At 64.4% G+C, this 27592-nt stretch overlaps 1 protein-coding gene across 5 annotated transcripts; it reads left to right on the top strand.

Moving 5' to 3' along the window:
• INF2 (inverted formin 2) lies at window positions 1-27129 on the top strand. 5 transcript variants are annotated; one of them, XM_066275334.1, is made up of 23 exons: window positions 1-157; window positions 10638-11037; window positions 12209-12324; window positions 12396-12555; window positions 12978-13011; window positions 13870-14011; window positions 14623-14764; window positions 14940-15662; window positions 16087-16232; window positions 16317-16378; window positions 17055-17157; window positions 17328-17413; window positions 17882-17982; window positions 18562-18632; window positions 18723-18830; window positions 19126-19196; window positions 19763-19883; window positions 20268-20432; window positions 20560-20662; window positions 22152-22313; window positions 22785-23435; window positions 23845-23901; window positions 26617-27129. In XM_066275334.1, the coding sequence occupies exons 2-22, from the start codon at window positions 10647-10649 to the stop codon at window positions 23898-23900; spliced, it is 3714 nt and encodes a 1237-aa protein (XP_066131431.1). In that variant the 5' UTR covers window positions 1-157; window positions 10638-10646; the 3' UTR covers window position 23901; window positions 26617-27129. The 5 variants fall into 5 exon arrangements, with proteins under 5 accessions (XP_066131431.1, XP_066131432.1, XP_066131429.1 ...); XM_066275335.1 differs by lacking the exon at window positions 1-157 and adding an exon at window positions 7191-7395; XM_066275330.1 differs by lacking the exon at window positions 1-157 and adding an exon at window positions 8879-8973.
• Window positions 27130-27592: the final 463 nt, after the last annotated feature.

The raw sequence follows: 27592 nt of genomic DNA, 5'->3' as shown, positions 1-27592 counted from the left end.
GCGGTGCCTCTTCTTCCTCCGGCGCCCCGCGGGAGCCGGAGCCCGAGCCCGCGCCCGAGCAGAGCAGAGCCCGCGGTGGGCCGGCTGCTCGTAGCCCCGGACCCAGTAGGACTGAGCTCCGGCGCCACCCCGCATTTCCGGCCGCCGCCCCCACCCGGTAAGTTTGCGCTCTCTGGGTCCACCAGGAGCCTCGGGGAAACTGAGTCCGGGCGAATGGGGCCGCTTGGGGTTGTAGAAGAGGGGAGCGACCTGTAAGTCTCGGGTGGCGGAAAGCAGCCCAGCGACGCAGGGCAGCGGGGCCCCAGCTCCCGGCGGGGACCCCAGGACTCCCAGGTCCCCCGCGGCCCGCGCACACCTGGCACTGCCGCCCCGGCGCGGATACGCCGCCCGAATGCGCGCTGCCTGTGGATGGTGGGTCGCGGGGCGGCCGGGGCTCCACATGGTGCCTGCACAATTTCCCCGCCCCGCGGCTGCCACATCCTGACCGTGAATCAGCCGCAGTTGGGAAAATAAACTTCCACTTCGGGTGCGCCGCCTCGCTGGCACCGCCAGGCGCGTGGTCCTGTGGTCCCCCGGGCTGCTGGGTCTGTGGCTGCTCCCGAGCAGGCGGGTGCACACAGAGCCTGAGCACCCCACAGGTGCCCTGGGGGACCGAGCCCAGGCGCTGCTCTCAGCTCCTCCTGGGTGCGGCTGGTAGGCGGAGCGACAGGCTGGTCTCTGCGCCCCTAGTCCCAGCCCTGGAACCCCTTACTGGGGAAACCCAGGAGTGACCCGGACCTCAGGAGTAAAGCCAGGGTGACCAGTTGTGTCCCCACCAGCCCCCAGCTGCTCCTGGGAAGCACAGTCAGGGTGTCTGCCTGGCCCCTGAGGCTCTGCGACCCAGGGCCCCAGGCTGCGTGGTGGCCGCATCATTTGTGACCTTGGCGTTAGTGCCCCAGCACAGTTAAACACACCTGGAGTCAGAGTGGCAGAGCAGAGATGGCCATTGACTCTGCCCCAGCCAGGACCAGGAGTGACACCGCCAGAGACCAGGCACACCCACCCACACAGGCGCCTGAGTTGAGAAGTTCCTTCCACCCAGTCCTGCCTCTACTCTCTTTCCTCGCAGTCGGACCTGGCCAGGACACTTGCTTCTCTGGGCTTCGGTTTCCCCACCTGCACGCTGAAGGGTGGGGGACGGTGGTTCGGGTGTGGGCCTCCTCCCGGTCACTCTGCAGTGGAGGAGGCAGGGACTCAGTCAGAGCCCTGCTCCCTGAACCCCTTCCCAGTGAGACCCAGGGCCACAGGCGTTTCCTGAGTGGATGCCACAGCTCCTAGTGGAGACTGGTTCCGGGTCTCAGTCTGAGGCCTCACTCTGTCCGCGCCCCTCACCAGCCAGCGGTTGGTGGAGTAACCCTCCCCCCCCCCCGCCCCCTCCCACTGATGGAGTCCTGTCCTTCCATTTAACCCCTAAACGTCCCCTGCTCCTGCTCTGTGCTGATGGGCAGGTCATCCCCTCTGCAAGCAGGAGAGGGGCCGTGCTGGGGAGAGTGGACTGAGATGAGCAGGTGGGGCTGCCCTGCTGTGACCACCCAGGAGGCCTGTCTGCCCCTCCTCCCCTGCTCCCGCACCACAGGGAGGGGCACAGTGTGGAGGTGCTGACAGGTTGTGGGAGCTAATTGTGCACACCTCTCACTTCGGGACCTGCCTCCCTTAAATAGACTCCGTTTGCCCTTCATCAAAGAGCGCTTGTTCTCGGGTTTGGGAGAGGTAGCAGGCTCCTGAAGGCTGCGGGCAGGTGTGGTGTCTGATCACTGGATAATAGCAGGGCACTACCTGTGGGGGCAGGAGGCAGGGGGCAGTGCAGCCAGCCTGGTGTGGCCTCTCCACGAGGGCCTGTGGCCCAGGTCAGGACCGGATGGTGGGCATTCTCTGAGGCAAGTTCAAGCCCCCGGCATTTCAGGGCCTCCAGAGGAGGATGGAGGAGACAGTTCCCCCATAGTCTGAGGGCCGCCCGGCCCCCTCTCTCCTCACTGCAGTCTGGCACATAGCCGGTGCCTAATTGTTGCATGGGTCAGCTGTGTCCGGTGCACACAGTGGATTGAGGAAGGCACACCCACCTGTTTCAGGACGGTGGTCGGGAAAGTGTCCAGGGAAGGCAGGCCACAAGGACTGGGAGGTCCAGGCCAAACGGGAGCCAGGCCTGCAGACTCTAAATGTCCAAGATGAGAAGGCTGGTTTCAGCCCGTTATGCAGGAGGGACTGCATGTGAGGGGGTGAGCTCCCCGTCACTGGAGGTGAGAACAGGATGCAACCCTGTGGCCTTCTGTTAGGGAGGTCCCCGCTCCCACCAGCCTCATCCTAGTAAGGATGGCTCTGCCCAGTCCACCTCTGAGCACTGGACATCCTGAATCCTGAGGCAGTGTGGGGTCTCTTGGCACAACTGTCCCACCTGCCTGGCACACACAGACCATGTGGTGAAGGGGCACTCCATCCAAGGTGTCATTAAACAAGGAACTGCTCAGGGTGACCCCTCTGCCTGGGGCACATAGGTCCCTGAGCCTGGCCTGTCCCCGAGCCTGGCCTGTCCACATTGACATTCTGGTCAGGTACCCGGATCAGGGCCGGTGCTGAAGAGGGAGAGAGGGAAGGAGGGTGTGACCCAGCCTGCTCCGCTCGCCTGGGGTCCCCTCACACCCACCTGGTGAGGTTTGGGTATAGTGGGTGCTGTGTTTCGCAGAGGAGGAAACTGAGGCCTGGGTAGCTGGATGACAGAATCAGTGCCATCCTCTGGCAAGAGCCGTTTATAAAGCCCCTGCTGTATGCGTCAGCCTTTGCCACTGTGCCACAGGGTGGTATGCACCCCGTTGGGCACACTTACAGAAGGCATTTCGCCAGGGGGTCAGGGTGAAAACTGGCGGGCCCTCGTGGCGCACCTGGAGGCCTGGGCTGTCCCCCTCCCCGCCACCATCGCAAAGCCCCAGGATCCCAAGTGAGAAGGAGGGGCGGGGAAGGTGCCAAGCCCGCAGGGAAGGCAGAGGCCGCCTGGGAGGCCAGGCTGACCAGAGCCCTTGGCTGAAGGTCTCCGTGGATGGGCGCCCAGCTGGAGAACCCGGTGGGGAGGTGAAGGCAGACTGCTTCCCATTTCTCAGTTGGTGCCACAGAGGCTTCACGTCAAAGCCTGGTGTGGAGCCTGCCTGGGGGGAACATGGTGCTCATGGAGGGGACGGCCAGGCGTCCAGTTCTCGCCACAGATGGCACGGGGGGAGGGGACGGTCCCTGCACGGCCTCCAAGCCTGCACTTGGCTGCAGCAGACCAAGCCAAGCTCCTCACTGTACCCAGCCACTGCCACCCCCGCCCCCTGCACCACACACACACACACACACACACACATACACACACACGGAGTCCCAGCAGACCCAGCCAGGGTTTCCCCGTCCCTGAGCTTGCTCTTGGCCTTTGCCAACAGCTGGTGGACCCCGGCAAGCGGTGGGAGAGGACATTCCTGTCTGTGCCTGGTCCCCGATCCCCGGGATGTGTCCTCAGCATGCAGCCTGCCTCCTCCGCCATCCGTGTCCCGGTCCCTTTTCTGCTGCAAGCACAGCTTGGCACTGCCACCCACGCACAGCAGCAGAGAGGCAGACATCTGCTCCTCACTCGCCCGGGGTGGGGCGGGGGCGCTGCTCCCCACGAGCCTGCACGGCCCTGAGGAGCTTGAGAAGGGAGCCCTGGGTGCTCAGATTGGATCCTGCCCACCTGGTGTTTCTAGGCTGTCCCCACGGAGCGGGGGACTGGGCCAGGCCTTGGCGGTTGGGCACAGGAGTCGGGCCTGCCTGTGGGCGGTGGCAGAGCAGTGAGAGGAAGGCCGGGACAGAGGCCCAGAGCTTGGACCCAGGAAGGGGACTTGCCGGTCACACTGGCCCATCCAACCCAGGCACCCTGGAGAACATTGAGACCATTTTACAGATGAGCAAAGCGAGTCCAGAATGAGCCCCAGGTGCCCAGCAAGGAACGCCACCAGGATCTTGAGCCAGAGGCTGAGGATCTCGCTCACCCGGTTGGGCCAGGCTCCTGATACAATATCCCAACCCCACGTGGGCCCAGCACCCTGGGGGGGGGGGGGGCAGGGATTGGTCAGCACTGACATGCTCATCCCCATTTGAGGACAGAACGAGGGCCGTAGAGCCTGGTCTCACCCGGAACCTGAGCTGTCCTCTGGCCGCAGCCCCTGGCAGTGCCGGGTGGTGCCGACTGGGGCCCCTCCTCCACCTTCAATCTGCTGCTTTGTTTCCTCTGTTCTGGGGCAGGCAGCCTGGCCCTGGGACACAGGGCAGGGCTGGGGGCAGGGACTGCTTGGGGTCCTGCAGTGGGCAGCCTTCAGATCGTACCCCAACACCTTGACTGATGCCTAGACTGGCACACACATTAGAGTCTGTCTCTGGCTGGTCCTTCTCCCTGGGCACGGAAGGTTCTCCTGGGCCGGGAGAGGCCTTTTCTGAGGGCTGCAGGCGGACCAGGGAGGGACACAGGGCCTCCTGGGAGAGGCATTTCAGAACAGCATCTGTCTGGTCTTGGGAGAGAGAACCGAGGCAGCGGGCACCTTCCTGCGTCCTCAGAGCCCCGCAGGTGGACGTGTGGCTGGTTCAAACGCTGCTTCCCGTGGATCCACCAAGTTCCTCATCCTCCCCACCCCCTAACCACGGTCTGTACACGTCACTCCCTCCAGTGTCCACTGTCAGGGCAGACTCAGCCACCAGGGGCGCCAGGGGCCACTGTCCTCCTTGGCCCAAGGCAGCTCTCTCCGGTGCTGGGGCTCTCGGCCTCGGGGCCCCCCAGGATCTGCTCTGAGAGTGTCAGAAGTAGCCAGGCCCTGCTCCTTGTGCAGCTTGGAGGCCGAGGCTGAGACAGGCCTTGCCCGCCCTCGGTGCAGGTGGAAGCGAAAGCCAGGCTTCCTGGCGAGCGGGCCTCCACCCTTCCTGCCCTCCCACGGCTGAACCAGGCGAGCTGCTAGGGAGGGGGCTCTCCCAGACCACCCCAGCCCATTCCCAGCAAACACAGTGCCCAGCTGAGGGCTGCACTGGGAGCACCCCCTGCCTGGGGCAGGGGCCAAGACAGCACTGACCACCCCCCTCTCCTCGTAGGCATTTCCTGTCTGCCCAAGTCCTTCGCCTGCCCTCACTCTGCCTTCCACCGGCTTCTGTTCCTAACCCGGGAGGGCGGAGTCCGCGGAGGATGCAGCCAGGCCAGGCCTGCCACAGTGTGTCTGACATCACTTTGACCTGCCCCCAGCCCTGGGCACACACACAGTGGGCTAAGCTCTGGCCTGCCTCCCTGACCAGTGATGGCCCTGGCTCTCCACCCACCCAGCCTGCCCAGAGACCTGCCCCTTTGTCCTCCGCCCCCCCTTCCCGCTCTTTGCTGCAGTGCCATGGAAACCCAGCCACTGGCTCTGCCCTTTGCTCCCTGATGATCTGAGCTGGTGCAGCCGCTTGAGGAGATGGGTTGCTCCTCTTCCCTCACTGTCTTCGCTCTCTCACTCTCTCATTCTCTCTCTCTCTCTCTCTCTCTCTCTCTAATTATGAAACCGGTCGTATTTACCCCGATGCAACTTCTGATAAGTGTTCGAGTTCATGTCCTGTGTGACATGTTATGTTTTCATGTGGTCAGAAATCCTACACGGTGTGGTATCATCCAAACTGGGGGCCTGCTTCTCACTGTGCCCAGGACCCCTTACCTGGGATGAGCCCACTCAGGGGACCCACACAAGTCAGTCAGGTTCCTTGAGGGCTCCAGGCCCCCCACCTTTGCCCAAGTGGCCTGGGCTGCCCCTGAAGTCCAGGGAGCCGCCAGGAATGCAATCCAAGGGTTGTCAGGCAGTGGAAAACTTTGGGTTTTTGGAGGAGCTAAAAATACAGCGTGGCAGCCCCTGCTTCCCTGTTCCGGAATCCCGCTCCTGCCACCTTGCCCGCCCACCCAGGGAAGACAGGCTCACTCTTTGCACTCGCCCCCACTGGCTCGGAGCCCAGAAGCACCCCTGTTCCTGTGATGTTGGCAGAGCTATCCTGGAGCTGCCTCCCACCCCAGGCAAGCGGCCTCCCAGGTGCCCATGTCCCCAGCCCAAGCCTGGCCTGGCCCCCACCCCTAGGCTCCCTAAGACCCCTCTGCCAACGCTGACAGGGATCCAGGGACAGAAGGCAGCACCCCCTTCCGAAGGGTGCCAAGCTCTGGCCCTGAGTCTGGGCTTTCCCATCTCACTGTGCTGCTCAAAGTGAGATGGGCCTGTGCGGGGCCTTCCAGTGCCTGTGCCCAGGACACATCTCGGTGCCCAGTGTCAGCCTCAGAAACTCACCCTCTGTGGCAGGGGTGCTTTGACTCTGCCCCGCCACACACACACATACACCCAGGCTGATAGACAACCGCCAGCCAGGGGCGGCGGCTTCCCAGCTTCCCGTGAGTCGGTGCAGCCGCCCGGGCATGTAGGCACCCAGATGGAGGTGCCAGCATCCCCATGCCAGTTCATGCCAGTTCGTCCAGGCATGGGCAGGAAGATAGACGGTGGGTCAGTGTCACTGTCTCCTCCAGGCTCCCAAGGCAGCCCCTGTCTCATTTAGGGGCACTCAGACCACCCATCAACACCACCGGATCAGCAGGTGACCCCCAGGAGAGCTCTGAGGGAGACCCTATGTTCAGGAGCCCCAGTCGGAAGGGGAAGGCATGACCTCATCCCGCTGGGAAGCCACACAATTGGTAGAAAAAGTTGAACGATCTCAGTAATGTCCCAGCCTCATGGTCCTTCCCTGCAAAGGCCCCTGCCCCATATAGTTCCTCGGGTGCAGAGGGAGGGGTGCACTGGCTAGCGGGCAAAATGGGGGTGCTGAAACGCCCCTGACCTTTCAGCTGGCCTGAGCCATGGGGCACTTGAACTCGGGGAAACCCGGACGGCCCTGCTCTGCCTGCTTCAGCAGTGGTGCTGGCTGAGAAAAGCTCTGCCAATGCACATTTCTGCGCAGGCCACGCCCCCGTGGGTGGCCACGCCCCCAGCCGCCGCCGGCGCTCTGAGCACACGGATCACATTCCTGCGCAGGTCCCGCCCCCGCGGGAGGCCCCGCCCGCCCCGCCCCGGGCAGGCCGCGTTCCAATCGGGTGAGACTGAACTGGGGAAGGTCCTCCGGGTCTTGAAGCTAGGCCTACCTGGGAGCCAGACACGGCCTGCAGGACTGGGCTGGGCCGGAGGGTGAAGGGCCAGGAGCCTCCCCAGACAGCATTACAGCAGACGGGAGTGTTCCTGAACATTCGTTGTGTGCCCACTGGGTCCAGTTACTCCGCGGAAAACCCTGCTGCCACCCTCTGAGACACACGCTGCCACTTGACAGATGGAGATCACAGACTAGTCCCTTCGTGGGGGTACAGAACAAGTAAGCCCAGAAAGGAGGCCCCACCTTCCAAGGTCCTGTCTCCCAGGCGTCCCAGGCATTGTCAGGAAGAGCGTGCCCCACAGCCCCGCTCCTAGGAGCAGGTCACAAAATAAATACACTTAGGATTCCAGAGGCCTGGCCTGGGACAGTTCACGCTCTGTCCACTCAGCCCCAGCTCCCTGTCACCCGGGCAGAAAGCTAAGGCTGCTTATTCCGAGCTACTTAATGGCCCCTGGAGTCGGCCACCAGCACTGTGCTTGGCAGAGACTGGGGACAGGCAGGAGAGTGAGGGAGCTTTGTGGAGTTACTAGGTGTATCTATGCTGTGCCTCTGTGCATACAAGATGTACATGTATATAGTACATACATGTAATATATATATACACACACACACATACATACATTGTTATGTTGATGGTTACAATATATAGAAAAAAAGGGTGCCCTGGGGAAGCTGGGCAGCTCATTAGAAGTGGGGTGGCCCATGTGACTGCTTGGGGAGCACATGTGGCCTTCTCTGGTGGGTCCTAAGCTGGAAGTGGGAAGTATGGAAGCTGTCAGTTATTGAGCAGGGCTGGCTGTTGCATCCGGGGCTGTCCCTTGAGAGGGAGGTCTGACTTCCTGCAAATCCAACAATTTCCTGGGCTGGTTCCTGCAGATGAAGGATTGGCTTCCTGGGCAGGTTGTGGGTCAGAGTTCTATCTTTATATGTGGCCTAGCCATTGTCCACTTATATATTCAGTTTGTCATCCTGAACACCAGTTGGAACACTTCTAGGGAGATGTGCCCAGCCTAGGACTGGACTGGTGCATCACAGTTTTGGAAAAGCTGCCCCCACTTCAGCCACTAGGTCCCCAGTTGAGTTCACAACCCATCCACACTAGACTGCAGCCAACAGAGCCCTGTGCATGCTCACTGCCCCACACAGCTCCGGGTAGGGCATGGCCGGCTTGTGCAGTTCGGGTCCAGGATACAGAGCAGGGTGCACACCATGGGGTCTTTCTGGACAGACAGGATTGGTCATCTCTCACCCCACAGACCGAGCTCGGGGCCTCATAAGCAGACTCTTTCTGGGGTGTGAACCTCTGGCTCCAGGGATGGGGTACCAGGCAATGCTGGTGTCACGGGTCTTGGCAACGCTGGCTGCCCCTGAGATGTGACTTTTCTGCATCCAGGAACCCCGGGGACTCTTGGCTGGACAGGACACTTGGGATGCCAGAAGCCTGGCCTGGGAGAGTTCTTGCTCTGTCCACTCAGCCTATGCCAAAGAAACAGGGCCTTGGGCCAATGGGGGCGGGGAGGGGAGGGTCAGTTCTGGGCCTTCTTTAAGCAGCAGCACCCAAGGGGGTGGCATTGTGGCATTGTGTATGCCGAGGTCCATCTGCTCTGCTCTTCATGGTGCTGGGAGCGGCCCCCTTCCCTGCCACCAAGAGGCTGCCCAGGAGGGACCAGGGTTGCAGCCAGCAGCTGGGTAGCTCAGCGGCCAGCAATTATGAGGAGCCAGGCGATCGTGAGGGGCAGCCCCAGGCAGGGCCTGGAGTGGGGGGGCAGAGGCAGCCGGAAGGTCTTGCGCATCTGGGTGAGTGGCCAGTTCAGGGGCTGGGAGGGGAGGGGAGACTGTGGAGTCACAGGGGGGGCTCTGGGCTCTCTACTGACCGGGCCCAACACAGGACCAAGGCTTCAGGCCCTGGGGGCAGGCTGATAAACATCCTGACCCACCCTGCTGCCTACAGAGGGTGTCCATGTCCCCTGCCTGCCAGGATGCTCCCAGTGCAGCTGAGGAAACAGGCTCAGACAGGACAGGGACTTGGCCAGTGCCTATTGGCAAGGGCCAGAGCTGGATGCACCCACAGGTCAGCGGAGCCCTCTCTTCCCCTCAGCCAGACTGCCGCCCGGGAGGATCCCAGGGGTCCCAAAGTGTAGTTGGTCAGGTGGAGGGAGAGGGGCTGGCTGGCCTCCTGGTGTGGACCCACAGCAGACAGAGGAGGGACTGCTGAGATGCCAGGTGTCCCCAGGCTGTTTGCTGTTGCCCCATCAGGCCCCGGGGGTTGGCTCTGGAAGCTTGGGGGAGGACACCCAAGACCCTTACCAAGGCAGAGGGCAGCGAGGCCTCTCGGAGGGGGCAGGCACCAGGGCTGTCACCTCAACCCAGCCTCTGTCTCCTGCATAACCTCAGATGGTGCCTGGAGTCTCCCCTCTGAGCTACCAGGAGCGGCAGCCCTTACAGGGAAGCTTTGGTGGCCTCGCCAGCTCCAGGGCCCCTCTGGGGTCCAGTCTCATGTGGCTCTGCTGTTTCCAGTTCTGGGGCTGTGGGCATGTGACCTGGCTTCTCTAAGTGCCACTTCACTTTTCCCTCCTGTAGAGTGGGGTGCACACGACCTGCCTCAGTGGTGGGGGAGGCTAAGGGTTAGGGGTGGGCAGTGTGGAGGCCAGGCCCTGTCCCTGGGGTTCCCTCCCTGTGGCTCCACACGGCCCTTCTCAGATGCTAAATATAAGACCCACGCCATACATGGTTGCAGTAGAGCCATGGGGCCATTCCCCAGGGGCTGTGGTTGGGGACAGTGTCACTGCCCCGGGAGGGGGGCTCGGTCTGTGTGGTGACGACACAGAGGCATGTGTTGGGGGGACATCCTGGGCAGGGGTTACACTTATTGCGGTAGAAGTCAGGGAAATCTCCACTTGCTGGGGGCGGGGTGCCCTGTCCTCCGTCTGCACACCAGTTGACAGACTGAAGCGCACAGAAGCGGGGACCTGGCAGGGCCGCTTTCCCGCAGGGCCCTGATCTTGCCCAGAGCCGGGTGGGCGTTGACCATGACCCTCGGGTCAGCCCCTCTCCAACCACACTCATGTACTCCAGGCAGCCCGGAAGTGCCCGGGGACTGGAATCACCCACCCAGCGTGCCCATCTGACCCATCTGTTGGGCAGGGGAAGTGCCCAGGGTGAGATAAGGGCGACCCAGACACAATGTTTTTGTTGCTTTGTCACCCCTGGGTCAGTGGCGTTGCTGCCAGTGTAGCCCCTGGGTCCTTGAGCAGTCCCCAAGCGCACAGCGGGGCAGTGCTGCTCCTCCTTGGTTGCTATGGCGATGCAGTCAATCATGGGTGCTAGGAGTGCCTGGCGCAGGGGTGCCGGCACCGGTGCTGCAGGGAGTCACCAAGAAGCGCAGAGAAGCTTTTGCTGGTGGGGAGACCGAGGCAGGGGATCCCACCCTGGCTGACTCCTGCCTTTCTCTGGCCCCGCAGTTCGGCAAGATGTCGGTGAAGGAGGGCGCGCAGCGCAAGTGGGCGGCTCTGAAGGAGAAGCTGGGGCCCCAGGACTCGGACCCCACGGAAGCCAACCTGGAGAACGCAGACCCCGAGCTCTGCATCCGGCTGCTGCAGATGCCGTCCGTGGTCAACTACTCGGGCCTGCGCAAGCGGCTGGAGGGCAGCGACGGCGCCTGGATGGTGCAGTTCCTGGAGCAGAGCGGCCTGGACCTGCTGCTCGAGGCCCTGGCGCGCCTGTCGGGCCGCGGCGTGGCCCGCATCGCCGACGCCCTGCTGCAGCTCACCTGCGTCAGCTGCGTGCGCGCCGTCATGAACTCACAGCAGGGCATGGAGTACATCCTCAGCAATCAGGCCTATGTGCGCCAGCTCTCTCAGGGTGAGCCACGCGGGGCCCCCACGGCAGCGGGCGCGGACAGACAGACCAGCTCAGGATGAGGCTCAGGCCATGGAAGGCAGTGGGAGGGCTGAGCATACAGTTTGGGAGAAGACAGTTTGGCTGGGCAGGCTGGGAGGCTTCCTGGAGGAGGCACCAGTTCCCATTTGCCCCAAGTCTGACCGAGCCCCGCCCCTAGGTCAATTTGGAGCCCTAGTTCCTACACCAAATGCACCTCGTTGCCCCTTCTGTCCTGTGACCTCGCCCCACTTACAGTCTGCCTGGCTCTGAGCCCCTTGACCTTAGCCTGCCAAAGCCCTTCAGGTCTGGCTGGCACCTGCTGATGGCATCACCTCCCTGCCCCCATTCCCTGCTCCTGCCACCTGGGGGCTTCTCCAATTATGGACCCCTGTCTCCACCTCCACACCAGGCTGCTGCCTGTCTTGTGTGTCTGCAAAGTCCTGCTCTCCCTTTAAATTCTGTCTCACTGTCACCTCCTCCAGAAAGCCTCCCTAGTTCATCCTGTAGTTTAGTCCTCATCCCTTAGGAAAGACCCCAGGTGGCCCTTGGTACACAGAGGTCATTCTGTCCGTTGCCCGCCAGGCTGTGCTGCTCCATAGCACTAACCGATTCCCCACAGTGGGGACTCTGGGGGTGGGCTGTGACAGGCGGGCCACAGTGGGGACGGGTGCCTGTTGGGTGAGTGAGACAGCAGTCACATCGTTCCTATCTGAGCCAGACCCAGGCCTGGCTGTGCCCTTTGCGATTTGCTCTCAGCAGGGCCAGCCAAGGGATGCCCCCAGAAACTCTCCTGGCTCAAAAATGAGGTGGGAGGCAGTTGGTACTAAGTTTGGAGAGGGCCCGGGCTTGGCTCAGGGGAGGTATGCTGATGGGGCCAAGGACCCTGAGCCAGCGAGGGCCTCTCAGAACTAAACGGCAGCCCTCGTCACCTGAGTTAGCCCTTGTGGTCCAGGAGGCAGTCTGTACACCTGGAGAAGTCAGCACCTGATGTGGGCGGTGGCTGTGTGCAGAGTACCCCATGTTTGCCTGTGGGGGCTTTCCCAGCTGAGGTGTGGGAGTTCTGGGCGGAGAGAGGCCCAGATCAGGGAAGGGCTGATGGGAAGCTCTTCCTGGACACCTGGGCCCCACTGAGCCTCCCCCTGGCCCTCGGCAGCTCTGGACACGTCCAACGTGATGGTCAAGAAGCAGGTGTTTGAGCTGCTGGCCGCCCTGTGTATCTACTCGCCCGAGGGCCACGCCCTAGCCCTGGATGCCCTGGACCACTACAAGGTGGGTGGCGGGAGACTGGGCGGGGCCTGGGCGGGGCCTGGGGTGCCGGCTGACCCCTGCACACCCCACAGACGGTGTGCAGCCAGCAGTACCGCTTTAGCGTGATCATGACCGAGTTGACCAACAGCGACAATGTCCCCTACGTCGTCACCCTGCTCAGTGTGATCAACGCCATCATCCTGGGCCCCGAGGACCTCCGTGCCCGCACCCAGCTGCGCGGCGAGTTCATCGGTCAGCCCGGCCTGCCCTGCCCCCCCCCCAGGGAGATGCCCCCAGCTCCCCCAATTACCCCCTCCCCCGGGCCCCAGAGGAAGCCTGAGTCACAGGCATTGGAAACCTTCTGTCCCCACTTGCGCTTTTCGGTGCACGGGGCCTTCAGGACCCCTGGACATTAGCCCAGGAGGCTCTCAGTGCAAGGCAGGGTCCTGACCCCCACAGTCCGTGCCCCACCAGTTGTGACAGTGACCATTTGACAGGCATTTGATTGTCCAATGAGATGTCTCCCTCTGAGCCTCATGTCCATGGTGTCCCATGGGAATGGCAGAGTCCACTTCTGCTCCACAGCTCTGGGGGTCGGGAGTGAGCCCAGGGGAAGGTGTCAGAGGTTACAAGTGACTGAGGGCCGGGGGCTGACCCCATCTGTCCTTCCCCAGGGCTGCAGCTGCTGGATGTGCTGACTCGGCTTCGGTGAGTGCCCACCTGCTTCTCCTAGAGTCTGGTCCACCTCCCTCTTAGGTCCCAAGGGTCCCAAGGACCTGCCATCCTCCAGATGGGCAGGGGGGACCCCAGGTCCCAGCAAGAACCCACCCGTCCCTCCCTTGCCCTGCTGGACAGTCTGCTCTGTGGAATTTTCCTACCCAGGGGCTTGGCAGCCACCCCTAAAACTAGGGTTGCCGAGTATATAGTAAGGACACCAGTTACACTGAATTGTAGATAGACAACGTTGTTGTATAAGTACACCCAGATACTGCGTGGGACATACACTAAAAATCATTCATTGTTTATCTGAAATTCAAATTTAATTGGGTACCCAAGAACCCAGATAGCTAAGAACCCTCATCTGAGGCCTCATCAGGATCACTCTCCAGGGTGGAGTTCTCCCTAAGGAAGTCAGCTTGGGGTAGAGGGACCCCCAGGAAGAAGAGAAAAAGGCTGATGTGATTGGTGCTCAATTGGCCTTGGGCAGAGAAGTCTTTGGGGTGCTGAGAGGGCCTCCCTTGTTGCTGAGGGTGCAATTCATTGGCCAGGCTAAGATGACTGGCAGCTCCTGGGCCCAATGAACACTCAAGCTCCCGCTGCTCCTGCAGTGAGCCACGCCCCCCTCAGGTGTGGTCTTGGTGGGGCCCTCCCAGCCCCCCAGCCTGTGAGACTCTGTCCCTTGACTGTAGAAGCCAGCCCCACAGACCTAGGCTGCCCCCTGACAATGGTGACCATATGCCATGCTGGCCACAAACAGCCCCGTTCAGGTTGTCTGTGCGTCTGGCTCGGGTCAGGGGAGGCTGGGGGGAGCTCTGGGCTGAGCTGCCCCGGCCCCTTCCATCGCAGGGACCTGGAGGATGCAGACCTGCTGATCCAGCTCGAGGCCTTCGATGAGGCCAAGGCGGAGGACGAGGAGGAGCTGCTGCAGGTCTGCGGAGGCGTCGACATGAACAGCCACCAGGAGGTCTTCGCCTCCCTGTTCCACAAGGTGGGCGGGGTCCGGGAGAGCCGCCTTCCTGCCCCAGTCGGGTCGATCCTCTGTGACTGGGCACTGGGACCAGAACTGGAGCGAACTCGGGGAGCAGCCAGGGGTCAGTCCAGGGCTGGAAAGGAGAGGGGCCTAGAATAGGAGGCCACAGGACTAGGGGACAGGGTTCCAAGGGCAGGGCTGCCCAGAGGTGGCTGTGCTGTCCTGGGCCCCAGCAGGCTGGCCACCAGCAGGCAGACTGAGGGGACTTCAGAAACAGCCCGAGTCCAGGAGGCTGAGTTCCGGTCCAGCTCGGACCTTGCCGGCTAGCATCACCCACTGGTTCTCAGACCAGGGCGTGTGTCCCCAGGGGCCTCCAGAAACACCTGGACCCTGGGTCGTCACAGTGGGCAGGGATGCTGCTATGCACAGGACAGCCTCCAACCCAGAGCGCTGTCTGGCCCCAAATGTCACCAGTGTGTCACCCAATGCTGCTGCAGGCTCGTGACTGGGACCCCTCAGAGTCTTAGTGTAGTCATGGGGTGGACGCTCCTGGCAAACTGAGGCCGGTGGTGTCAGTCCCCCCCAGGCAGGGGACGGCCGCTGACCACCCTCCTCCTCCACCCACCCAGGTGAGCTGCTCCCCAGCGTCCTCCCAGCTGCTGTCAGTGCTGCAGGGCCTCCTGCACCTGGAGCCTGGCCTCCGCTCCAGCCAGCTGCTCTGGGAAGCCCTGGAGAGCCTGGTGAACCGGGCCGTGCTCCTGGCCAGTGACGGTGAGCGACCCTGCCCACAGCTGCCTCCCTGACCCAGCCTGGTGGGCGCACTTCAAAAGTCTTAGGCCATGGGGGTTAGGCGCCCATGCTTAACTTCGAACCTGCCCCTTGCCTGAGGGAGGGCCATGCCTTTCTCCCTGGCCCTCTGGCCTGACCCCAGCCTTGCCCACCACAGCCCAGGAATGCACCCTGGAGGAGATGGTTGAGCGGCTAGTGTCTGTGAAGGGGCGGCCCCCCCGCCCAAGCTCCCTGCACAAGGCCCACAAGAGTGTCCAGGCCGACCTAGGCCAGAGTCGGAACGGCAGCTCCTCCCAAAACACAGGCACCCCAAAGGCAGGTGTGGAGAGCCTGCAGCCAGCGGTGACTCTCGCCGGCCTGCACACTGTCCATATCCAGAGTTCGAGCAGCGAGATCGTTCCACAGCTGACTGACCTGGAGCAGTGGGCACCCACCCCACCCCCGCCTGCACCCACCCTCCCCAGCTCCATCGCTGGGCCCCCACCTCCTCCTCCGCCCCCTCCCCCACCACCTCTCCTTTCCAGCCTGGGGACCTCGTTCCCCCTACCTCCCCCTCCACCCCCTCCACCTCTACCCCCACCCCTACCAGGCCCAGGGACCGCGATCCCCCCACCCCCTCCACCACCGCCACTGCCTAGCTCTAAGGGGACCCTACCTCCTGCACCTCCACCACCCCCAGGCATGGGATGTCCACCCCCACCCCCGCCCCTGCCAGGCATCCCTGGCCCCCCCGCAGTGGGTAGCATGGAGGAGGTCATTGAGGCTCAGGTAGACCACAGCCTGGGCTCTGCCAGGGTCCCTAGCCACCGAAAGGTGAACCCACCCACCCTGCGCATGAAGAAGCTGAACTGGCAGAAGCTGCCATCCCACGTGGCGCAAGGTGAGGACCCTGGACCCCGTCCCCCATGAGTGGCTACTCTCCAGAAATGGGGCGGGCTGGGCCCTGCTGGGCAGGAGAGGGGCAGGTGGTACCTGTAGCATGTGTGCTTGGGGGGGCCCGCAGGGCTAAGGCAGTCTCTCTCTGCTCTGGGCTCAGCCCTGGCACAGTCAGGTGGGGGCAGAGGACAAGAACTGATCCGAGGTCACCTGTGGGGACCCTTGCCTTCGCACACCCCGGAGGCTGGTGTGTGTCTGATGCCCAAACCCCTGCGCTGCCCACACACTTGGGTGCTCGTTGTTGTGGGGCCTCTAGAGTGCTGTGCTCAGTGGTCACGGCCGAGTCCAGCTGGAGGTCAGGTTGCCTGCCCACCTGGATGAGTTGGGTGACGGGGCCGGCATGAGCTTGACGGACACCTCACCCGCAGAGCACAGCTCCATGTGGGCCTCGCTGAGCAGCCTGGGTGCTGAGGTGGTGGAGCCCGACTTCTCCAGCATCGAGCAGCTCTTCTGCTTCCCTGTGGCCAAGCCCAAGGAGCCGGCGGCAGTCCTGGCCAGGAAGGAGCCCAAGGAGGTGGGGCCTGGGCCTGGGCTCTGGGGGTGCCCCCTTCCCTGCGCTGCCCTCCAGGGACTGGCTGACCCGCGGTGTATTTCCCAGATCACTTTCCTGGACTCTAAGAAGAGCCTGAACCTCAACATCTTTCTGAAGCAGTTCAAGTGGTGAGCTCCAGGACCCAGTTCCCCTTCCCAGTCTCGGATCCCCAGCCGCCCAGGGGCCATTCATTGGGGCTCAGAGGTGCCCTCTGCAGGCTGTCCCTGGGAAGTGCACGCCCCACCTGGGGCCATGTCCCTGGGAAGTGCACGCCCCACCTGGGGCCATGTCCCTGGGAAGTGCACGCCCCACCTGGGGCCATGTCCCTGGGAAGTGCACACCCCATCTGGGGCCAGAGACAGTGAGGGTATAGCCTCAGAGTGTGCCCCCTGGAGGCCTGGGAGACCCCCACTTCAGACTCCCTGGGGAGACAAACCCAGAGAGCACTGGCAACCCCCCGCCAAGGCCACAGACAGGGGGTTGCCAAGCCGGGGCGAGGACCTGGCCCTGCCTCCCAGTCCCCTCCTTACCCCCCCCCAGTTTACCCCTGCAGGTGTCAGCACTGGCCCCGCAGAGAGCCCCTGAGTGCCGCTATGTCCTGAGCAGTCCCCTAAAAGGGGAGGCAGTGCTCTGGCCAAGGGGGTGCGGTTATACAGCCCCAGTTGTGCACTCCAGCCTCATGGGTGTGGGGGAGCCCGTGCTGTGACCAGAAGTATTGTGGGCCTAGGGACTGTCCCCACCTGACGGGTAGGGTCCCTCTCGGGCCGCCCACCGAACCCTCGCCCAACCTCTCGCACCCTCCAGCTCCAACGAGGAGGTCACCGCTATGATCCGTGCGGGGGACACTACCAAGTTTGATGTGGAGGTGCTCAAGCAGCTGCTCAAGCTGCTCCCTGAAAAGCACGAGGTCAGCGGGATGCGGGCGGCCGCCGCTAGGGCGCCCCAGGGGGAGGGGACCAGCCCGCTGACCCTGCTACACCCAGATGGAGTGGGTGAGACCAGCAGAAAGTCCCTGGGGGGAGGTTCTTGGGAAGGGAGGGAGAAGCCGGGGTTCCATGCGTGGGGTTCCTCCTGCAGATTGAGAACCTGCGTTCGTTCACGGAGGACAAAGCCAAGCTGTCCAGTGCCGACCAGTTCTACCTCCTGCTGCTGGGCATCCCCTGGTGCGCTTGGACCGCCTGCCTGGGCAGGGCGAGGGCAGGAGATGGGCCCAGACCTGGAGGGCAGAGCGGGGCTGTGTGGGCCATCCTGCAGGCTCCGTGCCCACCTCACGCACCCCCAGCCGTGGGGCCTCTCGAGGGGACCATGGGTGGTGGGCAGTGAGCAGGGCGCTGTGACCTCCCAGCCCCAGCCCAGGATCCCGCCCAGCCCAGGAGGGAGGAATGCACCACAGGAGAGGAAGGCAGAGGGGCATCCTCGGCACTTGGGGCTGGTCTCACACACCCTTCTGGGCCTCGCCCTGTCCTGCTGAACCTGCCTCTGGGGCCCCGCCAGGAATGGAATGTTGCGCAGGGATGGGCGTGGGGCCCCCAGCTCTGTGCTGAATGGACCCTTGGACCTCGGCCCCTGCAGTGCGGCCAGGGCAGGGGTGTGCAAGGCCCGGGCCCTGACTGCCCATCCTGCCACCCCAGCTACCAGCTGCGGGTCGAGTGCATGCTGCTGTGTGAGGGTACGGCCGTCTTGCTGGACATGGTGCGGCCCAAGGCCCAGCTGGTGCTCGCCGCCTGCGACAGTGAGTGGGGCCCTGAGAGGGGGGCCAGCACAGGTGGGGGTGCCCATCCGGCCCCTGTATCGCCAGCATGAGACTGTCCCTAAGAGCACCTGTGTTTGCTGGCCTTCCTCACCTCCCAGACCACTGCCCTGCACACACGTGCACATGCATGCACTCATGTACGCGTGTGCGTACACACAGATACACGTGTGCACATGCAGACACACCGCATGCAGGCATGTGTGCGTGCCCACACACCACTGCCTCACAGTGAGGAGTCCGCAGGGACTCCCTGCAGCCATGGCCATGTTGGAGACACAGCAGTAGACGTCCACTCCCAACCCGGTGACAAAGTCAGGAGAGATAGCCTTCCGGAAGCCCCACAGGCTGGTTCGCTAAGAGCCAGGGCAGCTGCAGGTTCTAGAAGGTTCCACTCTGCTTCCTCACCCATGGAGAAGAATGGTGGTCATCTGCCCCCGGGCTGTGAGGGTTCAGTGAACACAGACGTTGGGGACCTGCTTCCAGAGCCCCTGTGCTTGTCTGTCTGGGTGGGGGGCTCCAGCCACTCACCCGCACCCACCCTGAGCCAGCCCTCCGCAGGCCTGCTCACCAGCCAGCGGCTGCCGGTCTTCTGCCAGCTGATCTTGCGCATCGGGAACTTCCTCAACTACGTGAGTGACTGCTGACTGCGCCCCCGCCTCCCCGCCCCGCCCTGACCCCCATCGCCGGGAGGCAGGGAGACTCACTCCTGTCCCTCGCAGGGCAGCCACACGGGGAACGCGGATGGCTTCAAGATCAGCACGCTGCTGAAGCTCACGGAAACCAAGTCCCAGCAGAGCCGGGTGACGCTGCTGCACCACGTGCTGGAGGTCGGGCACCTCGCTGCTGCGTGTCCTGGGCCCTCAAGATGCATCCTCGCCCCGCCCCACTCTGCCTCCAGCCCCTCCCAGAGCCCTCATTTTCAAGCCCCCTGCCCCACCTGTCTCCCCTGCCCCCTCCTCCGGCTCCCGTCCAGGACCAGGGGAAAGAAGGGGGGAGGCCCAGAGTGCCTAGACCTTTCTGAGCAGTGTGGCCCTTAGGTGCTCACTCAGGGCCGGGGGGCAGCAGAGGGATGGGCTCAGGCCTGGTGACCGCAGCAGTCTCCCTGGACATCTGCCGTTGCAGGAGGTGGAGAAGAGCCACCCGGACCTCCTGCAGCTGCCCCAGGACCTGGAGCCGCCCTCCCAGGCGGCAGGGTGAGTGCTTCCTGCCCCGGGTAGCTTGCCCAAGCCAGGGCCCCTCCTCTGGTCCCCGTCTGTAAGGGGGCTGGGCCAGGCCCCCGCCCCCAGGGACCACTGCCCAATAGAACACACGCTTCTCTTTGGGACATGACCTCATGTCCACCATGGCCGGTCCCGGTGTGACTCAGAGGAGGAGACTGAGGCCGAGAAGGGGCAGGGAATGACCTGGCCCTGGTCACGCTGGGGGCTGGTCTAAATAGCCACTTTAAAAGGCTCACCCGTGAGGAGCCCTGTGCTTCCACCAGCGTATAGACAGGGGATCTAAGGCCCAGGAAGAGAGGCTACATCCATGGGGTCACACAGAGAGAGCTCTGGGAGGGCAGCCCAGGCTGTCCCAACTCCAGGGTCCACTGCTGTGGAAGGTTCTCTGGTCCTAACGCTGCAGGCCCCTCCCCCCACTCCACTGGACCCCTCCCAAAGCCCTGACGCTTCTGGGGACCCGCGCATGTGCAGGGTGCAGGCCCCCCACTGCCCAGCCAGGCTGGACGTCAGCTGCACCTGACTCCCGCCCGGCCTTTTAGGATCAACCTTGAGATCATCCGCTCGGAGTCCGGCAACAACCTGAAGAAGCTCCTGGCGATGGAGCGGAAGGTGTCGTCCTCGGTCCTCGAGGTGCAGGAGCAGTACGCCCAGCGGGTCCAGGCAAGTGCCAGCAGGCGGGCAGGCAGGGAACCCTGGGCCGGGGTGGGGCGGTCGTCGTGGCACCGAATGTGGTGTCCAGGGAGGCAGGCCCTCCAGCGTCCCAGTGCCTGCTGTGCCCACTGTCTGTAAGGTAGCAGAGCAGGGCAGGACAGGTGAGCGTGGGGAAGGAGAGAGGCAGAGCGAGGACACCGCAGGAGGTCCTGTCCCCTGGTCCTCGGGGCCTGGTCCTGCACGGAGACCACACTGTCTGTGGGCCAGTGCCGGTGGCTGCCACCCTTCTACAGCCGTAGGCCCTGCTTAGGGGGCACTGACTGTCTCCCGATGACGCTGGGCGGCACCCGCCCTGGGCCTTCACAGGGCCGTTTCCATGCCCCGTGCCCACAGGCCAGCATCGAGGCCTCCCAGGCGCTGGAAGAGGTGTTCCAGGCCATCGAGGAGAAGAAGCTGCACTTGGCCAGCTACCTGTGCGAGGACGCCCAGCAGCTGTCCCTGGAAGACACGTTCAGCACCATGAAGACCTTTCGGGACCTCTTCCTCCGCGCCCTGAAGGTGGGCCAGGGCGTGAGGCCGGAGCGGGCTCCCGCGCCCCGTGGCTGTCCGTGGGTGGCGCCGGTACATGCCGGTGATCGAGAGCTGGGATCACGGGCTCTGTGTCTGCCCCCCCCCACACACACAGGAGAACAAAGACCGGCAGGAGCAGGCGGCCAAGGCCGAGAGGAGGAAGCGGCAGCTGGAGGAGGAGGAGGCTCGGAGGCCGCGAGGCGAGGACGGGAAGCCTGGTGAGGCCCAGGCAGGGGCAGGGGGGGTGGGCCTGTGCTGTGCTGCTGCCCGCCACTGGGGGTCAGGGGGCAGGCCTGTGCTGTGCTGCTGTCCCCCCCTGGGGGTCGGGGGGGGGTGGGCCTGTGCTGTGCTGCTGCCCACCCCTGGGGGTCGGGGGGGGGGGCCTGTGCTGTGCTGCTGTCCCCCCCTGGGGGTCGGGGGGTGGTGGGCCTGTGCTGTGCTGCTGCCCACCACTGGGGGTCAGGGGGTGGGGCCTGTGCTGTGCTGCTGTCCCCCCCTGGGGGTCGGGGGGTGGGTGGGCCTGTGCTGTGCTGCTGCCCACCACTGGGGGTCAGGGGGTGGGGCCTGTGCTGTGCTGCTGCCCACCACTGGGGGTCAGGGGGCGGGCCTGTGCTGTGCTGCTGCCCACCACTGGGGGTCAGGGGGTGGGGCCTGTGCTGTGCTGCTGCCCACCCCTGGGGGTCAGGGGGTGGGGCCTGTGCTGTGCTGCTGCCCGCCCCTGGGGGTCAGGGGGTGGGTCTGTGCTGTGCTGCTGCCCGCCCCTGGGGGTCAGGGGGTGGGTCTGTGCTGTGCTGCTGCCCGCCACTGGGGGTCAGGGGGTGGGTCTGTGCTGTGCTGCTGCCCACCACTGAGGGTCAGGGGGTGGGTTTGTGCTGTGTGCTGCCCACCACGGGGGGTCAGGGGGTGGGTTTGTGCTGTGTGCTGCCCGCCCCTGGGGGTCAGGGGGTGGGTCTGTGCTGTGTGCTGCCTGCCCCTGAGGGTCAGGGGGTGGGTCTGTGCTGTGTGCTGCCCACCACGGGGGGTCAGGGGGTGGGTTTGTGCTGTGTGCTGCCTGCCCCTGGGGGTCAGGGGGTGGGTCTGTGCTGTGTGCTGCCCGCCCCTGGGGGTCAGGGGGTGGGCTTGTGCTGTGCTGCTGCTGCCCACCACTGGGGTCAGGGGGCGGGGCCTGTGCTGTGCTGCTGCCCACCCCTGGGGGTCAGGGGGCGGGGTCTGTGCTGTGCTGCTGCCCGCCCCTGGGGGTCAGGGGGCGGGGCCTGTGCTGTGCTGCTGCCCACCCCTGGGGGTCAGGGGGCGGGGTCTGTGTTGTGCTGCTGCCCACCCCTGGGGGTCAGGGGGCGGGGCCTGTGCTGTGCTGCTGCCCACCCCTGGGGGTCAGGGGGCGGGGCCTGTGCTGTGCTGCTGCCCACCCCTGGGGGTCAGGGGGCGGGGTCTGTGTTGTGCTGCTGCCCACCCCTGGGGGTCAGGGGGCGGGGTCTGTGCTGTGCTGCTGCCCACCCCTGGGAGTCAGGGGGCGGGGTCTGTGCTGTGCTGCTGCCCACCCCTGGGGGTCAGGGGGTGGGTCTGTGCTGTGCTGCTGCCCACCACTGGGGGTCAGGGGGCAGGCCTGTGCTGTGCTGCTGCCCACCACGGGGGGTCATCTCTTCAGGCTGCCGGGTGGGCTCTGGGGACTACGTGAGCCACGGCTCTAAGGGTCCTGGGGCCTCTCAGTCAGGAAGGGAGGCAAGAAGCAGGAGGAGGTGTGTGTCATCGACGCCCTGCTGGCTGATATCAGGAAGGGCTTCCGGCTACGGAAAACGACGCGGGGCCGAGGGGACGCAGAAGGGGGCAGCAGGCTGGCCGCCGCAGATCCCCCAAGGGACAAGGCACCCGGTAGGACCCTCGCCCAGCTCTTCACAGTTCTCTTTCCACCATCCCCTCCCTGCGCCATCCTTTGGGCCCAGCACCTCCCTTCCTCCAGGAAGCCCTCCCTGATCTCACAGGGGAGTCCTCTCATCTCCCCTGCTGCCCTGAGATAGGGGACAGCTGTGAGGTGGGGCCAGAGAGACCACTCACCCTGACAGTGCTTCCACGTGTCCTGCTGCTGTGCGGAGGAGAGATGGGGCCCCAGGGCCCACTGACAGATGCCCCTGGGCGCAGTTCCCCTGTGGACACACCAAGGACTCCGAGGCTGGGCCTGCCCGTGGGAACCAGTTTGGAGGCCACCAGGGAAGGCTCCGGGGGCAGGGGCGTTCGGTTGAAGCTGAGAAGGAGGGAGGCCCTCGCTTGGGCTTATCCTGAGCAGGGTGCTCTCAGAAGGGTTTGGGGTTCCCTTCTCTCCACCTACACACACTCCCTCCACAGGGGCCTCCAGTGGCCCTGCGGGGGAACCTGTGGGAGGCACCAGCTGCCCTGCCCCTCGGCCTGGTCTCGACACCATGGCAGCCATGGAGCCCCGAGACTGGGACCTCGTGGACGCTGCCCCCTCCAGCCCGAAGCCCACGGAAGACCCGTTGGAAGGGGACGGCCCCGGGCCCCAGGAGAGGCGATCCTCCTGGTATGTCGATGCCAGCGATTTCCTGTCGACGGAGGACCCCCTGGGACCACAGCCCTCTGCGGAAGCCTGGCCGGTGGCGCTAGGGGACGCTCAGGCCCTGAAGCCCCTCCAGTTCTCCAGTGACAAGCCCTCCGGGACCCTGGGTTCGAGCCAGGATGCTGAGGACCCCCCCACCCCCCGGGGCGTCTGCCAGGCCGCAGCCGACAGCACGGGAGAGGGACCGGAGGACACAGCTGCCCATGGCCGGGGACCCGGCCTTCCTGCCCCGGGCCCCTGCGGGGACGAGGACCCGGAGGATGTGGCCCCAGATTCTGCTCTGGACACGTCCCTGGACAGGTCCTTCTCCGAGGACTCGGTGACTGACTCCTCAGGGTCTGGCACCCTCCCCAGGGCCCAGGGCCGGGCCTCCAAGGGGATGGGCAGGCGGAGGAAGAAGCGTCCTTCATGGATCCAGGAAGGTAACGTGGGGTTCCTCTCATGTCACTGTGTCCCTTCACTCCACCCCCGGGCAGGACCTGGGTGGGCGAGTCCCACAGGACTCGGGGGCTCCGGCGTGCGGTCGAGCTCATCCTTAGCACACCAAGTCCCCGGGCCTGTCCCCGCAGCCTGCTCCCCTCTCCTCCCACGTGAGGACAATTCCCGGGCTGGTCCAAGCCCTGCAGGAGCGCCTCTGCCCCGGGAGGGGTGACTTTGGGGGCCACCGGCCCGCATCGCCGCACCCTAGCCCGCTAACTCCGATCCACACCAGGGAGGCCGCCCGGCTGGGGGCCCGGGGCGCGGCTGCGCCCGGCTCAGTGTCTGTGCAGCCCCGGCGCCATGCTCGGGGGGTGATAAGTGGTTGAGTGCATTTCTTTTATTTGAAAGCAGAGGTTGCCCCTGACTCTGACGATAATAAAACAAAAAGATTCTGTGTCATCCAGTGAGGTAGGTACGTGGCCTGGCGCTCTGCACTAATAACGGTGGTGGCGGCGGCCCGCTGGCCCTCCTGGACGCTAACCCGGCTTCCTTGCAGTGTCCCCGTCCCCTGGCCCCCTCTGCTGCCTGTGGTGGGGCTCCCTGCCCCCCACCCCATCCCCACCCTCCCGGGGAGCGCGGGAGCCGGGCCTTGCTTAGCTGGTGTCTCCTCTGCTGTGGCCACCTCAGAGCTGCCCGACAGGCAGACGGGTCTCGAGAGAGTCGAGTGGACAGGGCCCCTTGGGTGTCCTCCGGAGGGCAAGGCTCCAGCGCCTGGGGGAGGGGCGGTTGTCCTCCTGGGCCCGCAGGACAAGCTACGGCTGCCCCGTCCCTAACCCAGCCTTAACCCTGCCTAACCTTCAGCTGCACTGAGCCCCTCCCCTGCCCTGTGGCCTCCAGGGTGACACCTCTACTCTGGGTCTGTCCGCAGGGCGCACCCCAACCCTCCCTCTGGCCCTGGTGCTGGTCACTCGTGTCCACAGTGAGGCAGTGAGGGACAGGGACGTCCCAGGGACAGGCTGCCAGGGACAAGCGGGCCCCTCAGCGGGGTGTGCCATGTCCTCTCCCTGGAGGCCCGGTCCTGGCGACAGTGTCAGTGGGTCTGTTGAGACACAGGGGCCTTCCAGGACCCCCATCCTGGGCTGGACAGGCCGGGTCTTTGGTGTGGCTGGAGAGGCTCACGGATACAGCCACACAAACAGACTGGGCCCTGCTGCGTCTGTCCTGGGTGGGAGGCACCCAGTATAGGTGACCCCTGTCCCCCCCCCAATTGTGAGCTCAGGGCCATCTGACCCCCACACACCCCCAGCCATGCTCAGGTGTGCCCAGTGTCCGGACTCCGCGCCACAACCTTGTGCTGGCTGACTGGGCACAGAGGCCAGGTCCGACGGGCGCCGGGGGAGGCGGGGGCAGTGGTGAAGTCTCCTTACAGTTCACCCCAAGGGTCACACTATCCTCGGTGCCAGGGCTGGTTCTGGTGTCACGCACCCACGTGCTCTTGACGACAGTACGGGCGTGTTTGTTAAGGACCAAGGTTTGGCCATGTGGCCCTGGCTGCTGGCTCTGGGCAGGGGGATAGTTGGCTGTGCAGTCTGTGGGTTTGGGAGCTGGCAGCCACGTGTGGCCACTGTCCAGTGGAAGGTCCATGGGCTCCCATCACTGCTGGCCAGGCGTGTGTGGCTGGCGCCCTCCCCAGCCCTGCCAGCCCCTGGCTGAGGGCAGCAGGAAGGAATCCCACTGTTTTGTCTCCTGGCTCTTGATTGGGAAAAGCTTCAACCCGACAGGAAATTTGCAAGGAGATTAAAATGAACATTGCCACCTCCCCTTCACCCTGGAAAGGCAAAAACTTGCAAAATTATTCATCTTTGGTGCCTCGGCTTTACTGAATGACTTCATGATTATTTGTAGACATCACGGAGCATGGGCCCTGAGTGTGTCTCCTAAGCACAAGGCCGTTGTCCCCAGAACAGGCTGTCGGTGACAGGCCCCCTGCAGCCAGATGTCCGGGTCACACCCTTGTAGTTGTTGGATTTGGTCAGGCTCTTCCTGTCTTGGGTGACACGGAGATCGTGGAAGACACCTTCGCTGTGGGTGTGTCTCGTCCCATCCACACACCCCCACACACACACACACACTGGGTCCTGATTGTGTTTGGGGCGGGATTTCTACACCGGTGGCAATTGTCCCGCCCCGAGCATCACTGGACAGGCGCGGGGCCGACTGTCCCCTGCTTTACTGATGGTGACACAGATCTCCTGGTGGGTGACGGTGTCGACCGCTCCCCGCTGCCCAGTGCCGTCCTCACTGATCAGTGCACGGCCCGTACTGGTGCCAAGGGTGACGTCTTCCGTTTGGTGGCTACAGAGCACTGACTCCTGTTCTCCATCCCTCCCACAAACTTCCTTCTCCCTCGCCGTTCTGTGAGTGCCGCGTGGAGGACCCGTCGGTGTCGTCCACGCCGATGCTCTGGGGCCCAGCGGCCCCCTCGGTTCCCTCCGTGTGTTGTCTCCACCCTTCCCCCCTCACCCCACCCCTGCCTGGCTGTTTGTCCTGGCGCTCTGCGGTGGGAACGGAGCTGACACCCACTGTCAGTGATTTCTGACCATCTGTTCCTGCCACAGCTGCCCTGCCTTCTGAGCAGCCGTGCTCAGGTCCAAGGCTGCCCAGGACCCCCAGGGACAGCCCCCGGCTCCAGGGGGCAGGGGGGGCGGGGGCCCCTGGACCAGAGAGCACTGAGGGCATGGGTATGGGCAGGGGGCCTGCAGGGCCAGCCAGGGAGGTGTGCAGGCTGGGCGGGGCCCAGCTGCCCTCGGGCCCCAGTGGGAGAAAGAACAGGTGTGTGGGGGGGCAACATGAGTGCCCGTGCAGAAGTAACTGTAAGGGAGTTCCGGGGAGAGGAGGTGACACAGTGGGGACAGATGGGGACAGACAGAGTGCAGCTGGGTCTACGATGCAGGGAAGTAAGACACAGGACTCCCCCCGGCCCCTGGGGAAGCCTTGTTGTCAGGGAGAGGGCTTGGGTCAGAGGGGACCCAGCCCCCTGGGTCAGAGTGGACCCAGGGACACACAGACAGCCCCCTGGGCAGTGGTGACAGCTAGCTAGAGCCTGGAGCCCCGGATGCCACTGCCCCAGCACTGCCCCCCAGCAAGGCTGCTCCCTAATGTCATTTCTGTCCCTCCCCGCAGGCCTCAGGCCCAAGCCCAAAGCCAAGTGACGGACCCGCGGCAGCCTCCGCACAGCAGCGGGCCACTGGACATGCTGCGGAGCAGAGCACCAGGGCCAGGCTGGGCCCGGGCCCGGGAAACGAAACTTTGTGCCTTACCAGCTGGGGATATGGGCCTTTTGGGGGCGCTGTGGCCAGCACCTCGACAGGCACCAGGCCAGCTCGTCTGGCCCCTCCTGGACCACCTGCACGCCCCCCAGCCCTCGTGGTCTTTCTGAAGCCTCCGCTGCCCCTGCATGCACATGGCGCCCGCACGAAGGGGTCTGGTGGCCACATCCCCGGGGCGCCTCTGAGCTTGCACCCACTGTCCAGTGAGCTGGTCCCCGGCTTCTCTTGGAGACAGCCCCTTATAGACCTCCCTGGGGTCCCCGCGGCCCCTCCATGGGACCCAGCTTCCACTCCCAGCGCTGTCCCCGACATGCTCAGCTGGTCTGGGACAGTGATTTTTATTAACAAAAACGTGATTGTTTATGCATTTCTGCTGTTCTGTGGCGCCTCAGCTAGGGACAGGCAGGTGGGTCAGAGGACCCTAGGGCACTGCTATGGGCAGGACAGGGTTCCCCTGCTCAGCAGAGGGCTGGGGGACTCCGTGGAGTTGGTGCCACACCCCAGTGTGTCCAGCCCTGAGGGTGGGGAGGCATCTGCCCACTGCCACACCAGGCCTGCCCACCCGCAGCCATGACCTGGTTCCCCTGTCAGCAGAACTATCCGCCCTGCTGCTTCTCTGGGGCCCGGCTTTCCACTCTGGACTGAGAAGAGGTCAAGAGGTCCTGGAGGATCCAGCCAGGGGGCTGCTGCCTGTCCTGACTGCCCTGCCCGGTGCAGGGCAGCTTGCCCACCCCCGGAAGCTGCCAGGGCTGGGAGCTGGAGGACTTGGACCAGTAAAGAGCAGAGCTGGCCCCGCACGGGTAGTGTGGTGTGCAGGGGTTGTGGGCACA

This window comes from Saccopteryx bilineata, chromosome 4 (assembly GCF_036850765.1).
Source record: "Saccopteryx bilineata isolate mSacBil1 chromosome 4, mSacBil1_pri_phased_curated, whole genome shotgun sequence".
Lineage (NCBI taxonomy): Eukaryota > Metazoa > Chordata > Mammalia > Chiroptera > Emballonuridae > Saccopteryx > Saccopteryx bilineata.
The sequence above is the reverse complement of the archived record's forward strand: the minus strand, read 5'-3'. Positions and strand labels throughout refer to the sequence as shown.